The sequence below is a fragment of the Rhinopithecus roxellana genome, chromosome 14, assembly GCF_007565055.1.
Source record: "Rhinopithecus roxellana isolate Shanxi Qingling chromosome 14, ASM756505v1, whole genome shotgun sequence".
In the NCBI taxonomy this organism is placed as follows: Eukaryota; Metazoa; Chordata; class Mammalia; order Primates; family Cercopithecidae; genus Rhinopithecus; species Rhinopithecus roxellana.
The window spans coordinates 75,121,671-75,146,266 of NC_044562.1; the positions used below are offsets into that span (position 1 = coordinate 75,121,671).

Here is a 24,596-nt window from a genome sequence, read left to right on the forward strand (position 1 = left end):
GACATATTGAAGACTTTTACAAAATGTATTCAACAAGCATTTACTGACTGCCAGGCACTGTGCTGAGCTTTATGATTATAGCAGTGAACAAGCATGGTCCCTTCTCTCACAGAGTTTTCAGAGTGCGATGGAAGAGCCAGCAAAGACACAAGCAATTACACTGTGGTATGCTCTTAAAGGGGCAAAGATTGAGGCTTCCAGCAGGGTACCTAGCATAGTTTTGAGAGGTCAATGAAGGCTTCCAAGTCAAAGAAGCTCAAAGTTGATACAAGAAGAAATGATGAGGATTTGCTGGACAAAAAGGAGGAAAAGATATTCCAGGCAAAGGGAATAAGTGCAATGGCCTGAAAGCATTATCAAGTTCAAAGAATAAGTTCTTTATGTATCTGAATAAAGACATCACCAGCAGGGAGTAATAGCCCTCAGTAGTAGTAGTAACAGTAATAGCAGAAGCAATGATAATAACAGATGGTTAATATTTACTGAATAGTCATACGCCATGCACTGAATTAAGAGTTTTACACAGACTCTCCCCATTTAGTCTTCACAATAACCCTAGCAGGTAGTTTAAGTCATCATTCCGTGCTATTGAGCCAGAAAAAGTCTTGGAAAGGTTGGGCAACTTGCCTTCCCTCAGGGAGCAAAAGGTGGACTTTAGGCTTGTTTTTTCAGATCAAGTAGTTCTCAAACTTTTTGGTCTCAGGACTCCATTACACCCTAAAAAAGTCACTGAGGATACCAAATAGCTTTTAAGTGAGTCATATCTATCAAATTTATTCTATTAGAAATTAAAGCTGGGCACGGTGGCTCACGGTTGTAATCCCAGCACTAGGGAGGCTGAGGCAGGTGGGTCACAAGGTCAGGAGTTCGAGACCAGCCTGGCCAACATGGTGAAACCCCGTCTCTACTAAAAATACAAAAATTAGCTGGGCCTGGTGGCACGCGCCTGTAATCCCAGCTACTCTGAAGTCTGAGGCAGGAGAATTGCTTGAAGTGGGACCCAGGAGGCAGAGGTTGCAGTGAGCCAAGATGGCGCCACTGCACTCCAGCCTGTCTACAGAGCGAGACTCCGTCTCAAAAAAAGAAAAGTTAAAAATAATTGACTTAAAAATATTAAGCCAATAAGCCTACCTATGTTAACATAAATAACATTTTAGTGACAAATGACCATTGCCCCAAATTTTAAAAAACTAAAAGAATACCATTGTTTTACATTTTTGCAAATCTCTTTAATGTTTGGCTTAGTAGACAACAGTTGGATTCCCATATCTGCTTCTTAATTTATTCCAATATCATACTACGTGTATCCTCTGGGAAATTCCACTGTATACTCATGAGAGAGTGTCAATATTTTTATCAAGAGTTCTGACCTTCGCAAATCCCCCAAAGGGTCCCCAGGCTGCGTTTTGAGAACTGTTATTTTAGAGTCTGAAGGGAGTTGGTTGCCTTGTTCTCTGCTTCAAGATGCAGCATAAGAGGGCAGCTGCATCAAGCAGGGAAGAGAGCACTTTGCTAAATGTTAGAAAATCTGGGATGTGGTGCCAGCCCAGTCCTTAAACGACTGTCCCTTCCTTAGGAACATACTGCCTGAGAGTCATGTGGGATAATAAAGTCCTACATATCTGAGTCTTGAGTCCTAGTTACTGCTCACTCTTTACTGTTGTTTGCCATGCTACTTTTCTTTAAAATACTAGATCTAAACTTTGACTGAATCATAACTTGAGTTTGTCACATCCATTCAGCATTGAGCCTTGCTTTCTTTTCTTTTTTTTTTTTTTTGAGACTGAGTCGCCCAGGCTGAAGTTCTGTGGCATGATCTTGGCTCACTGCAACCTCTGCCTCCCATGTTCAAGTGATTATCCTGCCTCGGCCTCCTGAGTAGTTGGGATTACAGGTGTATGCCACCATGCTGGGCTAATTTTTGTATTTTTAGTAGATACAGGGCTTCACCATGTTGGTCAGTCTGGTCTCAAACTCCTGACCTCGTGATCTGCCTGCCTCGGCCTCCTAAAGTGCTGGGATTACAGGCGCGCACCACCACGCCTGGCTGAGCCTTGCTGTTCTTTCTACTCAACCTTAACTCTACTTTATTGCAAGAAATTCATATACCTCTTCCCAAAGACATAACAACTGATATAATTTTCTGGCAGAATCCTGGAGTTATTTATTATTAAGTGGTATTGTTAAGTGAAGGGCTGGTAATGACTTTGGATATGAACACTGGGATTCACTGAATCCCAGCATGGGTTCACTGAAATCAAGATGTTTCTAGTTTTTGCTACTGGTGTCACAGGAGGTCAGTGTGGATCTGATTTCAGTGAAACATTTGACAGTGTTTCTCAGGATGGCTGTAGAAATCAGAGGGAAATTTTAACTGATGACAACACAATACAGTGAATTTCTATTAGATTGAAAACTGAGCCACAAATGCTGATGAGTGGATCAGTGCCCTGGTGGAGAAGGGTTTAAATGGTACGTTACTGGGCTCTCTTCTTTATCCTGCCCTGTTGAACATTTCAACAACTTGGATGAAGACCTAGGAAGCATGCATATCTAATTAGAGACTAGCATGAATTTAGAAGGAATAGCTAATAAATTAGGTAGAAGAATCCTATCAAAACTAAAAAACTTTTGCTTACAACCTTTATTGATGCCTTACTGCCTAATATGTCAGTCCAAGCTCTTTAGGGTGCATTCAAAATCCTCCATTATCTAACCCAAAGTTATAACCCCAAATCCTCCTTTTTCTAACCCAAACATTATCTCACGTCATCACAGGCCTCATGACAAATAGAATCATTCATTTTCCAATTTCCATGCTTTCCTTTTAATTACTTTCTTCTAGCACCCCTGCTGTCTTCAAGGCCCAGCTAAAATGCTCCCTTTCTCAAAAGCCTTTTCCGATCCTCTGTTAAGAAGTAATCTTGGGGCCGGGCGCGGTGGCTCAAGCCTGTAATCCCAGCACTTTGGGAGGCCGAGACGGGCGGATCACGAGGTCAGGAGATCGACACCATCCTGGCTAACATGGTGAAACCCTGTCTCTACTAAAAATACAAAAAACTAGCCGGGCGACGTGGCGGGCAGCCTGTAGTCCCAGCTACTCGGGAGGCTGAGGCAGGAGAATGGCGTGAACTCGGGAGGCGGAGCTTGCAGTGAGCTGAGATCCGGCCACTGCACTCCAGCCTGGGTGGCAGAGCGAAACTCCGTCTCAAAAAAAAAAAAAAAAAAAAAAAAAAAGAAGTAATCTTGGGAGGCCAAGGCAGGAGGAGCACTTGAGCTCAGAAGCCTGGGCAGCATACTGAGACCTCGCCTCCACAAAATATTTAAAAATTAGCCAGGCATGGTGGCATGTACCTGTAGTACCAACTACTTGGGTGGCTGAGGTGGGAGGATCGCTGGAACCCAGGTGGTTGAGTCTGCAATGAGCCATGATCAAGTCACTGCACTCCCGCCTGAGTGACAAAGCAAGACCCTGCCTCAAAAAAGAAGGAGTAATCTTTCACCCCTTGGAATCTTAGAATACTTTTGTTTACCTTTTGGGTTTTGCCCCATATTATGATTATTTACAAGCTGTTGTTCCCTCTCTTCATGATCTTTAAAGGGAAGATCCACCTATATTATTATATCTGTGCAAACCCACCTCAACTGACATAAACATTGCTTGCAATCACTCAGTGAATATTTATTTAATGAAGAAATGAATAAGAGAAAGTGAATTCCTAATTGAATTATGATTCAAGGAACTACATTTAACTGTTTCAGAGAGTTCATTTGCAGAGAAGTATGGAAACTAATACTACATGAACACTGATTCTGTGTTAAGCATTTTATCAGAAGTTATGCAAATAAGTTACTTATTTAATTTATTTAATCTGTAAAAGAAGAACTGAAGACTCAGAGATGCTAAGTAATTTGCTGAATATCACATAGCTAATATGTGGCAAAGTCAGAATATAGATAAGCCTTGATCTATCTGAGTCTATAGCCCATATTGTTTTTATTGTACTGTGTATCAATATACTTTTAGATGTTTTTGATAAAGAAATGGGCTATAAGAAGCACCTGGTCAGTCTCTATAATTCTTTCTCAAAGGGGGCAGCCATTGCTAAAAATTGGAAAAAAAGTGGCATATTTTATAATATGTACCACAAGACCTTTGCACAAATCAGAGGCAATTCCGTGTATTCCATATCTTAGTACATGCCGTCGAGTAGTGTTTTTCTGAAAGATTTTAAAGTTTTCTGTCTAATTTATTAAAACAAAATTTACTAACTAAATAACGTAGCAGCAAAGGGCTGGTACCTGTTTAGATAAGATGATACAAGAGTTTTAAGGTTTTAAAGGCATGATTTCTCACTACTTTATTGTAATTAATCGTTCAAGAATAGTCTCAGACTGCTATAAAGAATATCTTCCTATACACAAATCCTCAAACACTACAGAAGTGTTCAAGAAGGAGAATACCCAGGTGGAAAAAGTCTGTGCATGGGCCCAGCTTCAATTTTTCCGCCATTGCCCCCTCCCAACATCTTCCACTACACGTTGGAACCTGCCTACATCAGTTCTCATACTCCTTGTCACACCTGATAACCAAGAATACCCTGCTTCCATCCCAAGTGCTGGGGTGGCAGCCTGTGTTCAAAAAAGCATTAGTGAAATCTAAAGAAAAGCATACATAATATAACTACATAAAAATAAAGTGTTATAAACCTAGTCAAGTTTCTGAAATTGAGGCTTCTACTTTAAAAGATCCAGTAAGCAGGGATGAACTTTCATCCCCAGGTGGCTATATCTTAGGTGAGCTGGTAAACATTACAGATACACTGTTACTTTTTTACAGTCCTCAGAGCTTCCCCTAGACATATCTTGCTGTTTTCCTGGATAAACCAAATTCTCAGACCCCAACTTCCAGACATTCTAAGAAACCCAACAGTATAACCCCATGTGTCATTCAGCTGTACCACCAATTTCTTTAATTTAGGGATGTGCAATAGAGCAGGAGAACTCTTCTATCTGTTGATTTCTGGAAAAGCAAGAATTATATTTTATAAGGTAGCTATTAGATCCATTTAACAATCACTCATAAATAATCAAGTGACATAAATGTCTTTTATATAAAATTTTCAGATATCTGTAGATTTCTCATGGTCTTTTTCATTATATACCTGATTAGATGATACTAATACATAATCATCTGTCTCCCATAGTAATCCCTTTCATATGCATTTTTAACTGATGTGCCTGATCTGTGTTTTCTTCATTTCTCTTGCTACCAAAAGTCTACAACTAAGTAACATACTTCCTCTGGACTGCCTGGAGGAAGAGTGGGAAGTAAGGGAATGACTACTACTTCCCAGGATCTGGGTTAGGACCTCCCAGTTGTGGATTTAACAACTTGTTATAATCAGAAAATCCTGGTCAAATTTCAAAGTCACTTTTCTGGCCACACTTCTTTTGTATTATTCTTTCTCATGTTGAAATTTTTCTAACTGATATTTATATAGGTTCGACCTTTCTTTTTTCTTTTCTTTTCTTTTTTGTCACTGTTGGTTCTTCCTTAACTTTTCAAGGTCCATTTGTATCAAGCCCCCATCTGCATTGTTGTTTGTCACACACCTTCCGATTTAGCAGCATCTGCAAATTTCATTAACATGCTATTTACTCCTTCTTCCAGATCATTAATAAATGCTATTTCTTATGTATTAAATTTTGCGGTCGAATAGATTTAATTTGCTGTTATAATTTCAATGCATGTTTTCTAAAGACACAATGCAATTAAGAATGGCCTTAACATAGGCTTAAATCCATACCCAGTTTATGGTTATTTCACTATTATGCAATCCATTTGTGTTCTCTAATCAGCACTGTTGTGAGCTCCATTGAAGCCATAATCTATTGATTTTTTCTTCCCTCTCTTTCAATACAGTCATCATCTTGGCTTCAAATGCACAGCAATAGCAGAGTTAGAACTATTGTTGCAGTGCTGTAATCCACAGCTATATATAAAAGGAAATTAAGACTTTTTTCCTCAGTGGCTATTCTTCCACTGATTTAAGAAATGCTGTATATTAAAAAATTTATTTTATAACCATAACTTTTTATGCATAGTGTCAATGTTCTAAAAAGAAATAGATTCTAGATCTTTTTTATAAATAAGTAAAGGTAATATATACAATTGATATAAATGTTTTATATACTTATATAAAATATATTTGATATTTTATATATTTACGTTTATAAAATAGGGATATGTGTGCATGTGTTTTATATATATATATAAAAAATTATTTTTTGAGTCAGGGACTTGCTCTGTTGCTTAGGCTGGAGTGCAGTGGCACAGGCACAAACACCACTCACTGTAGCCTTGACCTCCTGGGTTCAAGTGATTCTCCTGCTGCAGCCATCTGAATAGCTAGGACCACAGGCATGCACCACCACACCCGGCTAATTCTTAAATTATTTGTAGGGATGGGGTCTTGCCATGTTGCCCAGGCTGGTCTCGAACTCCTGGGTTCAAGCAATGTTCCTGCCTCAGCCTCCCAAAGTGATGGGATTATAAGCATGAGCCATTGCACCTGGATTGGGTCTACATATTTAAATATATCTGCTCACTGACTCCTTGAATTCTACAGACTCTAGGGTGACATTGCTTTTACAATAGAATTAGACATGTCACCTTCAAATCAGAGAATGAGGTTTCTTGAGCCTTTTTTTTTTTTTTTTGCCTCCTTCCTCCTTATCAAAACTTGTGTAGTGCCAGTTTATGTTCTCAGTAGGATAGCTTTCCCACAAGCCACTTGTTGCAGTTCTTTCGTTCATGTATTACAGTTTTAAATAATTATGTGAGATTAGTCTTCAGGTTTCTATGTAATATTTCCAGGAAATATTTTCTTTTCTTTCAATCTTAGTTCCTTTTAGTCTACAGTGTTCTCTGGATATGGCCCCATGGTAATCTTTTCTTTTCCACCTTGAGAAATGAATCTAACCTCTCAAACTCAGCTTCCCCTGTTGTGAATTGTCCCTCACAGCTTTCCTATCCATCTCACAGTGTTGTTGTCAAGTTCAGATGAGGAAATTTATGTAAAAGTATTTCATAAGTTTTAAAAGCATATAAATGGCATTATTTTTGTTGAAACATAGTAAAGGCAAACATATATATTGTTTGCACTGAGAAATAAAAGCTGGATTTCCAGATGATTTTCCATGTTGAACTTTTGGTAAATGTCTCTTTTTTTTTTGCTGTCAATGCAATTGAGTTCTGAATCAAGGAATTGAGTAACAAAATGTCTGTAGTTTAGAATGTTCCTAACTATACAGCATACAATATTACATCTAAGATTGTTAAATAATTCCACAGTAGAACTTTAAGAAAAGATGAGACATAATACAACTAAATAAAATTTGTATTCCTATGGAAAACTCTTCTTGACTTTTTGTTGTTGTTATTGTTGTTGTTTGTTTGTTTGTTTGAGACAGGGTCTGAGTCTCAGACTGCACTCATACAGGCTGGAGTGCAGTGGCACCATCTCAGCTCACTGCAACCTCGGCCTCCTGGGTTCAAGTGATTCTCATTCCTTAGCCTCTTGAGTAGCTGGGATTACAGGCACGCGTCACTACACTCGGCTAATTTTTGTATTTTTAGCAGAGACAGGGTTTTGCCACGTTGGCCACGTAGGTCTCAAACTCCTGGCCTCAAGTGATCCACCTGCCTCAGCCTTCCAAAGTGCTGGGATTACAGGCCACCGCGCCCAGTCTCTTTTTCACTTTTAAAAATCGTTTTTGAAGTCTTAAAGAGTGGAACTTTTGTTGAAAACATTAATTGGGTTATTAGTTTAATTTTCCATCCAGGGTAATTCATCTTATGTATGTTTTGGAGGTTCCGTGAGAGTTGATTCTCGAGAAAGACACTTGACTAAAGTCTGTTCTCACTAATTCATCCTCCTGACACGTAACACTCTTTTCATTACCAATCATGTTTTATGATAATTCTCCCCACTTTCAACTTTTTCTTTAGAAATGGCCTTAGTCTATGATAATGATAAAGTTGTTGCTGTTGTTATTTTCCTAGTGGAGAGAGAAAATTGAACACAGGTAGGTACATGGTAGGAAGTAGTAGGTAGATAGGTAGTATTTGGTTATGGCAGCCCAAGCTGACTAACACAGGAGTACTTTAATGGAAAGAAAGTTCTATCAGAAAGAAGTGGAGAGCAGGGCTATTTATTTATCTGTATGTTCATGTAACTGTAAACCGTTCTCACACGCACACACACACACACACACACGCATACAAGCACATTTTTGCCTCAACTATTTAAGTATTTTAATCAAAATTCTTTTTACTAGCAGATGGCAGGGAAAAAATAAAAGTGTTGAAATAACTGGATAATTGCCTAAGTTTTCACTTTGTTAATATAGAGCAAACCTTCCCACCCCACTGTGGTAAACATTTCAAAATAATTATAAGTCAGATATACAAAATTGTACTGAATCATTTCAGTTGAGTAATCAAAATTCAGCCTCGCTTAGCCAGCTTCCATCTGTCTTGACAACCAGTTTATCTGGATTATTTTACCATGCAAATTAGTTACATAAACCCCTCTAAGAAGTTTCAGTGTGTCAGATCACACAGCTTAATAGCTATGAGCAACATCTCCAGTCTCTGGAGGAAGTTGTCTTAGACATATCTTTAGATGATTCAGATCCTGATGGACCTGGACACTACAAGTTTCAGGGTTGACATCTTGTTATAGAACAAAGTTCATAGGTATTCTTAAAGCCCTGGGCCCTTCAACTCCTCACTCACCTTATCTGTAAATGTGTATAAAGATGGAGACCAAATTCGAGCTGTCACCCTTCCCCAGATTCATAGACAAATCAGGGTGGACCTTGAGTAGTCTTAGTACAAGAGAACTTGATAGCTTGATGAATCCCTTGGGATAAATGCTAATTAGGACTTTGAAGTGTCTAAAACTCAAAGATTAGGACTCTGAAAATGGTGTAGCATAGGGACACCATCTTTGTTTTTTTATTTTTATGGTACTCGTTTTCTCAGACATCTCTGGTGATTGTTTGTTATTGTTTACATGTAAGAATAAAGAATTATGTTGGTTATTTTAGTTAGCTGGCATGGATTATCTCCAGTATGGCAAAGTAGATTTTTTAGCCATAGGATGCTTTCCTGAATAGGAAAACTCAATGAGAATCTTTTTTTTTTTTTTTTTCCTTTTTAATTTTTAATGACCAAAACAAAGCATCTAAAACCGCAGCTTCTGGAAGAACCACTTGTTCTTGCCTGTCTTATATCTCTCTTCAAACTTGACCTTGGCCTCTCATCGGGCCTCGCGTTTAAGAGCAGGATCTCTGAAGACATCCTTATTGACGACAGTTTTGTCCAAGGGGATATCCACAGAGTACCTTGTGGGCATTAGGTGATTGTAGTTATAAACTTTCACAAAAGACTTGATCTTTGACCTCTTGGCGATCTTCTTCTTGCCCATGGCAGCTGTCACTTTGCGGGGGTAGCGGTCAATTCCAGCCACCAGAGCATGGCTGTAGGGGCGATCTGAGGTGCCATCATCAATGTTCTTCACGATGACGGCTTTGCGTCCAGAGTAGCGTCCAGCCAGGACAAGCACCACCTTCCCAGGTTTCATGAACTTGCCCATGTCGGCAGCAACCACTCAGGCCTACAGCAAAAAGGAAAGAAGAACCAATGAGAATCTTTAGTACATGATGGGACAAGTTGGCCAGCAGGCTTACTGTAGGGTAAGATATTCATAATTGGCTCAGCCTGTGTGGTTGAGTCAGTGCCAGCATGCCTTGGACTTTTTCTGTCTTATTTCATGAAGTTATAACCCATATGGCTAATGAAAAATGTGAGAGATGATATTGGAGGTGATTTTTTAAAGTGGCAGGAAGAGTATATTGCTCAGTATTTAAATGAAAATTTTTGCCTCCAGCTTTTGGCTTAAGATTGACTTGGCAATGCAGGCTCTTTTTTGGTTCCACACGAACTTTAAAGTAGATTTTTCCAATTCTGTGAAGAAAGTCATTGGTAGCTTGATGGGGATGGCATTGAATCTATCAATTACCTTGGGCAGTATGGCCATTTTCATGATATTGATTCTTCCTATCCATGAGAATGGAATGTTCTTCCATTTGTTTGTATCCTTTTATTTCACTGAGCAGTGGTTTATAGTTCTCCTTGAAGAGGTCCTTCACATCCCTTGTAAGTTGGATTCCTAGGTATTTTATTCTCTTTGAAGTAATTGTGAATGGGAGTTCACTCATGATTTGGCTCTCTGTCTGTTATTGGTGTATAAGAATGTTTGTGATTTTTGCACATTGATTTTTGTATCCTGAGACATTGTTGAAGTTGCTGATCACCTTAAGGAGATTTTGGGCTGAGACAATGGGGTTTTCTAGATATACAACCATGTTATCTGCAAATAGGGACAATTTGACTTCCTCTTTTCCTAACTGAATACCCTTTATTTCTTTCTCCTGCCTGATTACCCTGGCCAGAACTTCCAACACTATGTTGAATAGGAGTGGTGAGAGAGGGCATCCCTGTCTTGTGCCAGTTTTCAAAGGGAAGGCTTCCAGTTTTTGCCCATTCGGTGTGATATTGGCTGTGGGTTTGTCATAAATAGCTCTTATTATTTTGAGATACATCCCATCAATATCTAATTTATTGAGAGTTTTTAGCATGAAGGGCTGTTGAATTTTGTCAAAGGCCTTTTCTGCATCTATTGAGATAATCATGTGGTTTTTGTCATTGGTTCTGTTTATATGCTGGATTACGTTTATTGATTTGCACACGTTGAGCCAGCCTTGCATCCCAGGGATGAAGCCCACTTGATCATGGTGGATAAGCTTTTTGATGTGTTGCTGGATTCGGTTTGCTAGTATTTTATTGAGGATTTTTGCATTGATGTTCATCAGGATATCCCTGGTCTAAAATTCTCTTTTTTTTGTTGTGTCTCTGCCAGCCTTTGGTATCAGGATGATGCTGGCTTCATAAAATGAGTTAGGGAAGATTCCCTCTTTTTCTATTGATTCGAATAGCTTCCGAAGGAATGGTACCAGCTCCTCCTTGTACCTCTGGTAGAATTCGGCTGTGAATCCGTCTGGTCCTGGACATTTTTTGGTTGGTAGGCTATTAATTATTACCTGAATTTCAGAACCTGTTATTGGTCTATCCAGAGATTCAGCTTCTTCCTGGATTAGTCTTGGGAGGGTGTCTGTGTTGAGGAATTTATCTACTTCTAGATTTTCTAGTTTATTTGCATAGAGGTGTTTATAGTATTCTCTCATGGTAGTTTGTATTTCTGTGGGATCAGTGGTGATATCCCCTTTATCATTTTTTATTGTGTCTATTTGATTCTTCTCTCTTTTCTTCTTTATTAGTCTTGCTAGTGGTCTATCAATTTTGTTGATCTTTTCACCAAAACAGAGATATAGACCAATGGAACAGAACAGAGCCCTCAGAAATAATACCACACATCTACAACTATCTGATCTTTGACAAACCTGACAAAAACAAGAAATGGGGGAAGGATTCCCTTTTTAACAAATGGTGCTGGGAAAACTGGCTGGCCATATGCAGAAAGCTGAAACTTCCTCACTCGTTATACAAAAATTAATTCAAGATGGATTAAAGACTTAAATGTTAGACCTAAAACCATGAAAACCCTAGAAGAAAACCTAGGCAATATCATTCAGGACATAGGCATGGGCAAGGACTTCATGTCTAAAACACCAGAAGCAATGGTAACAAAAGCCAAAATTGACAAATGGGATCTAATTAAACTAAAGAGCTTCTGCACAGCAAAAGAAACTACCATCAGAGTGAACAGGCAACCTACAGAATGGGAGAAAATTTTTGCAATCTACTCATCTGACAAAGGGCTAATAGAATCTACAAAGAACTCAAACAAATTTACAAGAAAAAAACAACCTCATCAACAAGTGGGCGAAGGATATGAACAGACACTTCTCAAAAGAAGACATTTGTGCAGCCAACAGACACATGAAAAAATGCTCATCATCACTGACCATCAGAGAAATGCAAATCAAAACCACAATGAGATACCATCTCACACCAGTTAGAATGGTGATCATTAAAAAGTCAGAAAACAACAGGTGTTGGAGAGGATGTGGAGAAATAGGTACACTTTTACACTGTTGGTAGGACTGTAAACTAGTTCAACCATTGTGGAAGACAGTGTGGCGATTCCTCAGGGATCTACAACTAGAAATACCATTTGACCCAGCCATCCCATTACTGGGTATATACCCAAAGGATTATAAATCATGCTGCTGTAAAGACACATACACACATATGTTTATTGCGGCACTATTCATAATAGCAAAGACTTGGAACCAACCCAAATGTCCAACAATGATAGACTGGATTAAGAAAGTGTGGCACATATGCACCATGGAATACTATGCAGCCATAAAAAAGGATGAGTTCATGTGCTTTGTAGAGACATGGATGAAGCTGGAAACTATCATTCTCAGCAAACTATCACAAGGACAGAAAACCAAACACTGCATGTTCTGACTCATAGGTGGAATTGAACAATGAGATCACTTGGACACAGGAAGGGGAACATCACACACCAGGGCCTGTTGTGGTGTGGGGGGGGTGGGGGTTGGAATAGGAGATATACCTAATGTAAATGAAAAGTTAATGGGCACAGCACACTAACATGGCACATGTATACATATGTAACAAACCTGCACGTTTTGCACATGTACCCTAGAACTTAAAGCATTAAAAAAAAAATTTTTTTTTGCCAATGCTTGAGAGGTCTTAAAGAAATGATCAGTTATCAAGAAGGTAAAAATCAGGCCAAGCATGGTGTCTCATGCCTGTAACCCCAGCATTTTGGGAAGCTGAGATAGGTGGATCACTTGAGGTCAGGAGTTCGAAACCAGCCTGGGAAACATGGTGAAACCCTGTTCCTACTAAAAAATATATAAAAATTATATATAATATATATTAAATTATATATATTGAAATTATATAATGTATACATAAAATTTACACATATGTATACATAATTTATATATAATATATAATTTATATATTAAGGTATATGTAATTTTTATATATTAAGTATATATAATTTATATATTAAGTATATATAATATACTTATATTTATATATACTTAATATATATAAGTATATTATATATTAAGTATATTTATATATACTTAATATATAAATTATATATACTTAATATATAAAAGTATATATATTTATATATACTTAATATATAATTTATGTATATTAAATATATGTATTTTACATATATTAAACATATAATTTACATATGTTAAATATACAATTTATATATTATATAATTTATGTAAAATATATATAATTTATATATATATAAATTAGCTGGGCCTGGTGGCATGCACCTGTAATCCCAGCTACTAGGGAGGCTGAGGCAGGAGAATCACTGGAACCTGGGAGGCGGAGACTGTGGTGAGCCGAGATCATGTCATTGCACTCCAGACTGGGCAACAAGAGCAAAACTCCGTCTCAAAAAATAAAAAATAAGATTTAAAAATTATATATATATATGTGTGTGTGTGTGTGTGTGTGTGTGTGTGTGTGTATGTGTATATATATATTTTTTTAAGTAGCTGGGAAGAAAAACTATCCCCTAAGTTTATTACAACTTAGAGGATTTGAAGAGAAAGGAAGAGTAATGTTAACATGTATGCTGTGAATTTGTCTCCAGATGGAATGGCGATGACTTATTAGGCTCCTATTTCCATGAATGGATCCTCTGCTGAAAGTGTGCTTGGATACAGCAGAGCTAGAGAAGGCTTGGAAGTTTTGGTCTTCCTTTCTTTTTCTCTCCTACCAGGCTCTGAAATGAATTAGGTTGGTGCAATGGCAAAACCCACAATTACTTTTGCACCAACCTAAACAGGAAACATATTTGCTGCTCCTGATGTAAATTATGACATTCATCCTGAGGAGGCAGAAGGAGCTTTCACCAGTTTGGTTTTATTTTTATATATATTTATTTTTATTTTGTTTGTTTTTCTGAGGCAGGGTGTCACTCTGTCACCCAGGCTGGAGTGCAGTGGCAAGGTCATAGGTCGCTGTAACTTCAAACTCCTGGGCTCAAGCAATCTTCCCACCTCAACCTCCCAAGTAGCTAGGACTGTAGGTGCTTGCCATCAGGTGCAGCTAATTTTTTAATTTTTTGTAGAGATAGGGTCTCCCTATGTTGCCCAGGCTGGTCTCAAAGTCCTGGTCTTAAGCAATCCTTCCTCCTCATCCTCCCAAAGTGCTGGGATTACAGGCACCAGCTACTGCGCCAGGCCCAGTTTTGGTTTTAAATAAGATTATTTAATCTATTTTTTTTATCATAACAGTTTTTGTGGTTCCTATTTTTTAGTTTGATAGCACCACTCTAAAGATAAGGGACCTTGGTAATAGGAGAGTCTTCTGTTTGCTCAGTGCAGACAATACCTTCATCCTCAGCCCAAGTAGAGATTTTCAAGTTTGGAGTCAGAAGCTATGAGAAGATTAAAGTGGTCTGCATAAAAAAGAAAACATGACCTAGGGTCCCCAAGAATGATCTGCAAACTAGAGAGGGTGGAGAGAATTGGGAATAGAAAAAGGAGACCATATGACTGGCAGCAGAGGAGAAGGAGTTCCAGACAAGATATATCCAATGAGGACCTGTTAAAATGAAATACTCTTGAGTTCTATAATGAAACGCCCTTGCCTATGTTTTCTTCAAAATATTCAGTAAATACACAGAGTTCAAGAATGCTTTGATTTCAGTGGAGTCAATTTCTAATGAAATAAAGTACAGAGAATAATATGAAAACATATATGGGCCAATCATGTGTATTTTAAGAGATAAACCATTTCAAATACAACTGAAGTTCCTTCTTGGATGTGAGTGAATCCCTTATGGTGAATACAAATAACTGTGATTTCCTGAGTAAAATCTTTCCGTAACTGATACATGGCATATATATGATTTGTGGGATATTTATGAAGGGATTCATATACATACATAAACACTTTTATTTTAAAGATAAAACTTTAGAAACAAATACTCCAAATCACTTTCCTAAAACCTCACTTACTATATTTTGGCAAAATTAATCTCATGCTTTGGTTCTTGAACTCCTATCTGTTATTTTTATTTTGCGGCATCAAAAGCCTGAATAATCAGTCCTCTTGGGGACGAGAAGCTAGGCAGACAGTGAGCCTCATAGTTAACAACATATGCCTTGGAATCAGATGTGCTTTGTTTGAGATCCCAACCTCTTTCATAATCCAAGTATGTGACCTCGGGCAAGACATTTCATTTCTCTCAGTGTTTCTTCATCAGTAAATAGTGAAACTTTTCGTTTCTTAGGTATTTAGAATAAAATGCTTTGTGTATGTAACTGGCACATAGTGGGTGCTCAATAAATGGCAGAAGAACTGGCAGACAAAAAGCACTGATTACTGAACCAGTAAATAGCCCAGAAAATTCTCTTCCAAGGTCAACATTCAGAAAACTTTGTACTTAAAACTCTGTGTTCCTTAGTGACCTTGCTTTTCTTCTAATTTAAAAAACAAGTACAGGACTTCCTCTATTTTTCCCCTGGCAACCATCTCATCGTGCTCAAAAGATTTCCCTGCCCCATGCTACAGACTTTCTTCAGTTGCTGCAAAGATGTTTTTTTCTAATGCATAAATGAACTCTACACAATAAGCCTATAATACAACTGAGTATCACAGTTATTCCCATAATCCCCTCCACCCACGACTGTTTCAATATTGACTTAATGTTATTCATTTGCTTGTGTTGTTATTGAAAACGAATTCTTAATTAAAATGGCCCAGCATCACCTGGCTCACATAGAGTGCCACAAATAATAATCCCTAATTTAATGTACACTTTGGCTTATACCTACAATTTAATTTCTGAAGCCAGAAATATAAATGGATTTTTACAATGGCTTCTGAGTACTAGGTGGGGGAAGATTAGGACTGCTAATGAAGAGCTACTTTCTTAGGAGGCATCTCGTAACAAGGCATAATTGTTTCTAGGCAAGATAGACTGAGCATGTAAATGAACACCCAGTTTAGGCTAAAATCTAATTTCTGGCATGATCTATGTCTATATGAGTTGTGTTAGATTTTGGCTTCGTTTCTGGTCTACTCTTTCATATATGAATATTTTATCTATTGTTAAGGAGCATGAGTCTTCTATTTTCACTTCTCCTTTCTTTTATTCAGTAATTTGAAATGTTTTCTATTCTGCTGCAAATAACTTTTTAGTTGCGCCTATACAAAAATATGGTATCTTGGTACAATTATTGCAGCAAAAACTTTGCAAAACTGGTGTAACCCAAGTTTGAAATACAAAGGACAGACATCTGATAGAACTCCTAAACTGCCTCTCTAGCCCAAGTCACTTTCAATGACTTAAAGCCACCACATAACTTTCTCTCCTTTTCCATCCTTTCATATTTGGTTTGGCTGAAGACTCTCAGGCATCCTTGAATGTTCTAAAGCACCTCTTTCTGTGGCCTCTCATTATAGCTGAGAGGCAGGAAAGGCACTAATATTTCTTGAGCACCAAGCACTCAGTATGCCAGACACTTTCTACACCTTCACTCATTTAGGACTCCCCCAGCTTTTGTGAGGCAGGTGTTGTCATTCCCATTGGCAGATGTAGATAATGAAGCTCAAAGAGGTAAAAGAGCAAAGTTCACAGCTGAGGGCTATCACATTACAACAGTGTAGGCCACAACACACACAACACGAAGCCTGGTTGAGGAGGAGCTCTCTGTGAGGCAGTGCCAATGGAGACAAGGGTTGACTCTTGCCTAATACACACAAAGTTGCTGTCTATACTGGAGGTGGCCCTGATTGAGTCAAACCCAGGTCTGCCTGATCTTCAAGCTGGTTGTCCTTCTGCTAGTCCTGCTGCTTCCCCAGGAGCTAATAGAGTCACCCTGGAGAAGCACTTTCAACAGCTGGCTGCACCACGCCTGAAAAACTCTCCTCAGACAAGAGCAGTGGACCTTCCAGCCACTCCCATTATGTGCTGCCCTCACTCTAGTAGATGGTTTGTGAAAATGGCAACAGTTTTCCCCTCCTTATATTCACAACTTTGATGATATGACTTGGTAGTGCCAGACATCAAGATACAGAATTCTTTCTCTACTCTTTGACTCTTGGCTATCCTCTTGACCACTTTGGTCAGCAAAGTGCTGCGGAAGTCATAGTGTCCTCTTGGAGCACCAGTTCTGAACCTGGGCCTCCAGAGCTCTTGTTTATCCTCTTGCTTCCTGGGAACCCTTCCCAGCCAACAAGTGATGAAACCCAGGATAGCTGGTTGGGGAGTGAGAGACTATATGGAACAGAAACAAGCCATTCCTTCTGAGGCCATCCTAGACCAGCTGACCACAGATACATGCCTGAGTCCAGCCCTGATCTGCTAAGTCTGGCTCAGATGGCAGAACTGTCCAGTTAACCCATCAACTCATGGTTCATGGTTGTTGATTTAAAGCTTGTGGTTTTAAGTCACTACAATTTAGAGTGGTTTATTATACAGTGTGATGGTTAATTTTGTCAAGGTGGAGGGTGTTTTTCAATGAGATTAACTTTTAAATTGGTGAGCTGTGGGTAAAGCAGACTGCTCTCCATAACGTAGATTGGTCTCATCTAATCCATTAAAGGCACCTGAATAGAACAAAACGACTGGCCTCCTTCAGCAAGAGGAAATGCTCCAGAAGACTCTGCCTTTGGACTTCATCTGCCCCACCAGCCTTCCTGGGTCTCCACTTGCCGGCCTTCAGACTAGAACTGCACCATCGGCTTTGCTGGGTCTCCAGGCTGTCAGTCCACACAGTGCATTTTGGACTTGCCAGTCTGCATAATCATGTAAGCCAATCCCCTATAATAAATCTCCCTTAAAGCTCATTCTATTGGTTCTATTTCTCTGGATAACCCTAATACACACAGCAACTGATAAACTCACTGATAACCCTGAACAACCTCTTTATTATTCTAAAGTTACCACACCTTGGCTAGTGCAGAACATGTTCCCCAAGAGCTTCTGTGTCTCCTTACCTCAAGCCCTTCTCCCTGCTGGGGAGACTGAATCATCAATCTGTCCCTCTGTCCTAAAATATCAGGACTCCTGACTGAAATCATCGATTCTCCTCCATTCCTGCCAGGTCCTTGATGTTATCACCTGGAGGCTTTTGCCACCTGTCTCTGGCTAAGGAAATAGATGGAGACCTGATGCAGGTTTTCCAGGCCTCTTGTTGTCTCAGGTGCTGCAAAAACCTGTTCTGAAGAGGTTTACACCAACTTTTGCTCTCATGTTTCTCTTGTACTGGTCCTCCTATTACAGAATTCCACTCTTTCTGAGTTTTCTCTGGCTAGGAAGAGTCAGAACCCTCCCAGAGGAAGACACAGGAAGGAGACTGGGATGGAATCAGGCAGCTCTCGCATGCCCTGGGTCTAGGCTCTCTTTCTTCCTCAAATCTGGAGGCAAATGTCAGAGCCCATAAGCCCACAGTGCCTTGTGCTTACTTCCCTTTAGAGCAGGGCTTTGGCCACTATCTTTCTAAGTTTGAATTGTCCCAGGAACAAAGATCCTGGCTTCCTGTAGCAACATCCTTGACCTTCCCTAGCTGCCTGACAAGCACATGCAAAGGAGCCCAAGCAAAGTGGCCACATTTCCCATTCCCACGCCCTTATTCTCTGGGGGTTGGAAACATTCCCTTCAGTCTTCCTATCCTGCAGTGTCAGACCACAGGCAGCAGGAGTGTGGTGCATCACCCCACAGGGCAGCAAGGACAAAGGTTCAGGGGCTGTGATTGTCTTGTAAGCGGTCCTGGCTTGACAGACAGGACACTGGTAAATGAAGCCTGCCTGCTCCCTGCTACTTGCTTGGATACCCACATACTGAGCCCTGGGTCCCCTGGCCACTCCTTCTCTCAACTGCTGTATCATACATTGGCAATTTTGGAAATGATGCAGGTAATTATGAGCTATGTCCAATGTAGCCCATCAAATGGTACAGCCACTGTGGAAGACAGTATGGCAGTTCCCTAAAACATTAAACAGAATTGCTATATGATTCAGCAATCCTACTTCTTAGTATATACCCCAAATAATTGAAAAGTTGGGACTTGAACAGATGAATTGACAAACAAAATGTAGAATCGACATAAAATGGAATTCTATGCAGCCTTAAAGAGGAAGGAAATTCTGGTACACGCTACAATTTGGATGAACCTTGAAAACATTAAGCTGAGTGCAACAACCCAGACACAAAAGGACAAATATTGTTTGATTCCACCTATGTGAAGTCCCGAAAATAGGCAAATTCATAGAGATAAAAGAATAGTGGTTACCAAGGGCTGGAGGGAAGGAAAAATGGGGAGCTAATGTTTGATGGGCACAGAATTTCAGTCTGGAATGTTGAAAAAGTTTTAGAGATGGATAGCAGCAATGGCTGTACAACAAGGTGAATGTACTAAATGCCACTGAATTATTTTCTCAAAAAGGCTTTAAGTGGTAAATTGTATGTTGTATATCTTTTATCACAATAAAAAATTAAAAAGTGGCCCAGTGTGGACCTAGGAGAAGGGATGATGTTGGTCTGTATGGGTGTCTAGGTCCACTACTGCTTTTGAATGCTTGCATTCTCCACAGCTTACTCTGCTCTACCTTTAAGCCTTCATAATAAAGTAATTAAGGAATTAGGGATGGCCCTTACCAAGTGTCCTGGGCAGAGTGGTACACAGAAAGCAGTGGCCCTGCCGTTCAAGGGCTCACCTTTGGAAATGCAACGTCCTGTCTCAAGTTCTTCAATGACTTCCCACTCAAAGGTCTGCATAGGCCTTACATGCTCTGGACCCTTCTTAGCTCTCCAGCACATCTGGAAATGCTGTCTCCTTCGATCTCTGTTGGCCACAGTGAGCTTGCTGTCCCTTACTGCCAATGTTACTTCCTGCTTAGAACACATTCTCCTGCTCTCTCTGCTTAGCCAGCACTCACATCTTTCAGAGCTCAGCTCAACTGTCACTTTAACAGGGAACATTTCCTTGCCTCTGATCAGATTAAATCCCCTTATTACATGCCCTTGCAACACCATATCTTTCCTTGGAAGCATTCTTTTTTTTTTTTTTTTTTTGAGATAGAGTCTTGCTCTGTTGCCAGGCTGGAGTGCAATGGTGTGATCTCGGCTCCCAGGTCCAAGTGATTCTCCTTCCTCAGCCTCCCAAGTAGCTGGGACTACAGGCGTGCACCACCATGCCCAACTAAGTTTTGTATTTCTGGTAGAGATGGGTTTTCACCATGTTGGCCAGAATAGTCTTGATCTCGTGAACTTGTGATCCACGCTCCTCGGCCTCCCAATGTGCTTGGATTACAGGCATGAGGCACTGCACCCAGCCGGAAGCATTTTTGTATTTATTTGTTCAAATCATTAGTTGATTAACCTCTGTCTCCTCCACTGAACGATAAGCCCCAGGAGAACAGGGACCTTCCCTAGTTGTCCTCACCATTGAGTTCTGTGTCCACAGAGGGCCTGGCACTCAGTAAGCAGCTCAATCATTATTTTCTATGAATGAAAATGAATGAATGAATGAATGAATGAATGAATGAATGAATAGAAAAGTGACTGACAATACCTAAATCAAAGGCTTTTTTCTAGTTTAGAAGTAAGGGATAAGGTAACTGTTCATCTAATACCACAATTTTCAAGGTAGGACAGATTAAGATTACTCTAAAGCAAGAGATGTAAGGCATTCTAGATTGACAGTAAAAGGAAAGCTATTCGAGGTAGGGGTTCATTTTACCACACTGCATATTCCAGGCTGATTTTTTTTTGTTATTTGGAGCACAATTCGAAACTAAAATGACACTCTGTTTAATTTTCTCATACTGATAGTCATTGATCTGCAATCATATCTTCAGAGGAAATGGTATTTTCTTCCTTCCTGTGTTCAGGAGTAGTATATTTAACCTGCGTGGCATTCAAAAATTGCTGGAAAAGCTTAGCTCCCATACACTATGCCAATGACCTTGCTAAGTAGGTATGTTAAATACTCAAATGTATAATTTTCTACAGGCGCTTTTGGTAAAAACATTCTTCTTTTTCACATCTTCCAGCAAACCTCATTATCCTTCTTGTGACCCTGTAGGCATCTCATTTTCTTTTGGCTTGTTTGCAACTTTTAAAATATTAACTGCATCTCCTGCCTCAGGAAGGGTTGCTTGGCTACTACTCTACATTTTTAGAGTGTGAATTCTATTATTTTACCACTGCTACCTTCAATAATGCAGTTTAATGCATTTTCGAAGAAGCTAGAAATAATAAAAATTTCTTATCTTTATTAAGTGCAATAAGTTATTCTCACGTGGAAGAACAAGGGGAACATACATAGGGGAATATGTATCAATTTTAAATAATGTTGAAACTGCATTAAAATAAGATCATAAGTTGGCAGTCACCATGGAATTGGGGAAAAGTGCTGCTGTATATAGGATGCTAGCTTTCAGTAAAGTAGGAATAAAGACGAGCAAAACAAGAACAAGGATGCCGCAGGAATGGGCTCCCAGCTTCATTCATCATCGTTGTAAATTCTCTAGAAAAGAAACTATACATGATATATAAAGGAAAATATATAAAAGTGAAACCTTTGCAGCTGACATTGAGTCTATCAGATAGTGAAATACTGAACGATAATGATTTCAAGAAAATTTATTGAGTGACCTTCTTTTATTGTCTAGTAAACCCCAGGCACTGCACTTGCCTCCAGCGGCAGGTGTAACACTGCACAAAACACCACCTCTGGTTCTGGGGACCTTGAAATTGTATATGAATGAACACAGAGAGGCATTTGCCTGCTGTGGCATTTCTCAAAGTGGACTTTCATTGTGGGATGTTAAAAGGGATTTCAATAGGACTTCTCAGAACCTTTAACGTGTTAGTGAATACTGGCAATCATTTCTATGAATGGGGTATATTATGCAGTGTTCCCCAACTTTATTTGAGGATAGAATCTTGGTTTTGTTTTTGGCTTTGCATGTGTGTGTTTGTTTTTGGAGGGACAGTATGTGAACTTGTGAGACTAGTATAGGCTGGAACATGCTTTGGAAAATGCTGACTTATTAAAAAAATAGAGGCATGTCTGGAATTTAAAGAACTTTGGATATCTCTTCATCAAATATTTGCTAAGTACTTAAATCACTGAGAAATGGCATGAGGCCCCACACCAGGAAGCTCTAAAATCCAGTGCCCCTTCAGACCAGCAATGCTCCTAATTGCTGAAAAGTGAACACAACAGACAAATGTCTGTCAACTGACAAATGGATAAACAAAATGTGGTATATTTATGGAATGGAATATTATGTGACCATAAAAATAAATGAAGTACTGGTACAAGCTATAATATGGTCAACCTTGAAAACATTATGCTAAGTGAAAGGAACCAGACACAAAACCTCATACTGTATGATTCCACTCATATGAAACATCCAGAGTAAATCTAAAGACAAAGAAAGCAGATTCGTGGTTGCCAGAGGTTGGAGGGAGAGAAGAATGAGGAGTGACTGCTAATGAGTTCAGAGTTTCTTTTAGGGATGAGGAGAATGCTCTGAAGTTAGATACTGATGATGGTTACCTATACAACTTTGTAAATATACTAAAAATCACAGGATTCTACACTTTAAAAGAATGAATTTTATAGTGTGTGAATTTTGTGTCATTAAAAGATCCAATACCCCCACCATACCAAATGGTTATCCCTTTCATATTATAGGAATTGAGACAAACACAATCATTTCTTGTCAACAATTATATTTAGTGAAGATACTAGATGTTATTTACAGAAGATATACATACATACAATTCCTACACATTAAATGTAGTCTAATTGTGAAAACAGGAAAAAAAATGTACTTCAAAATTACATACTAAATAAAATAAATAAAAAGTAATTATTTGGCACAATATCTATTATGTAGCAAATAAATAACTCTATACCATTGATTGAATGAACTATTTACAATCTTTGAAAGTGCAAAACAATTGCTGAAAATTAAGATATTTGTAATAACTTTTAAGTCCAGAAAATATTTTTTCATCAGGTACAATAAATTTGTAGCCAACAGTACAAGGGTTTTTAATGCCCAGGAAAATATTTCAATTTTGAAAAATGTTTTGTGCATATTGTGCTCTTCTGAAATATTATTTTCTACTTTAACGCTGGCAAATTTAAGAACCTTGACATTTCTTAGTGGAATTCTTATGTATATAATCCTGATTTGTAAATTTTGAAAAGTTACATTGTAAACATAAATATTATTCTATATATCATTCAGAAATTACAGACCAGTCCTCCCTAAATTACATAAACAGCCATAATGTTCCATAATAATGTGGTCAGGCTCTATTCCTTCAGAGGTAAGATGATGAAGATGGAAGAATACAATCTATAATTTGGACTTCTATAGATTCCTCAACACCTTCCCCAAACCCCATGCTCCAAATCAAGATGTTGAGTTAAAATTTTATCCAAATCTATCCCATTTGTAGCACATCTCATCCCATAAACACTCTTAGAAACAAATGTCAGGGGCTTGCTAGTTCTCTTGACAAGGGTATTTCTACCAAACTCTGCACGTGGGCCTTATTCAACACTTCAGCAGAGAAGATGGCAGAAGTGGAAATGAAACAGGGTAACCACAAACTGGGGATTCCTAAGCTAGAGTGTGTAAGCTTTAGGCAAGTCAAATAATTCCTTCTCTTGCCAGGTAGCTGGTAAGCTGAATGCAGCCCTGAGGTGTCTCAGGATGTGTTTTTGCTTGTTTTGTGGAATTCTCTAGTGGCAATACAGTCAGTAGTAGCATAAATGGCATTTTTGAAAGATTGTGGACTGGAGACAGACTGTTGCTCTGGGCATTTGAAATGTCTATGGTCGACGAGGCTCTAATCTGTGTGACATCTGTGATAAAGTTCTCTGGTTGTCAATCACATTTAATTGCCGTACATAACTCCGGACATCCTGATGGTTCTTATTAGCTTGAGCTGCATCAGGATCTGTTGAAAGAGGAAAGGGCAGAATTGGCATTGTGTAATATATGTATATAAGATACAGTCTTACTTCTCCAATTATTTATTACATTTATCGTAGGTTCCTGGGTTCCCTCAAGACCTTTCAACACACCACAATCATTGAAACGTTTCCGCTTGGTTGTTCCATCTCCTTCCTACCCTCCAATTTTCTTTTCTTCCCTGAAATCACCTCTTTTGATCATTCTCCTTTGAATTGCACGTTGTAAAAAAAAAAAAAAAAATGGCACCAAATTAAAAGGGAAGCATCTGTCTGATAGCCCCTGGGTATAGATTAAAATTGTTTCCCTTTCCAGAGGTCTCTGTGTCTCACACTTTGTGTCTCTGCCTCATTTGATCCAGATGAAGACTAACGTCAAAAGACACAGTTTTCATTAGCCTCTCACAAAAGTGCTTAACATCTGGGCCAAACTGAAGCAAACCAGTGAGACTACAGAGTCCTGACTCCCCTCTTTA

General features: G+C 38.9%; 1 protein-coding gene and 1 pseudogene across 6 annotated transcripts in view; both read right to left on the reverse strand.

The window, feature by feature from the left end:
- Positions 1–9,204: 9,204 nt before the first annotated feature.
- LOC104673511 lies at positions 9,205–9,705 on the reverse strand (annotated as a pseudogene). Its single transcript, XR_749519.2, has one exon. The product of XR_749519.2 is annotated as a 60S ribosomal protein L27 pseudogene (transcript).
- Positions 9,706–22,848: 13,143 nt separating this feature from the next.
- RAPGEF4 (Rap guanine nucleotide exchange factor 4) overlaps positions 22,849–24,596 on the reverse strand; it is a 315,123-nt gene continuing 313,375 nt past the window's right edge. For all 5 annotated transcript variants that reach the window (XM_030916805.1, XM_030916804.1, XM_030916806.1 and 2 more), the window contains one exon: positions 22,849–24,107. In XM_030916805.1, coding sequence (XP_030772665.1) covers positions 23,980–24,107 — 128 coding nt within the window. In that variant the 3' untranslated portion in view covers positions 22,849–23,979. The remainder of the gene's footprint in view (positions 24,108–24,596) is intronic.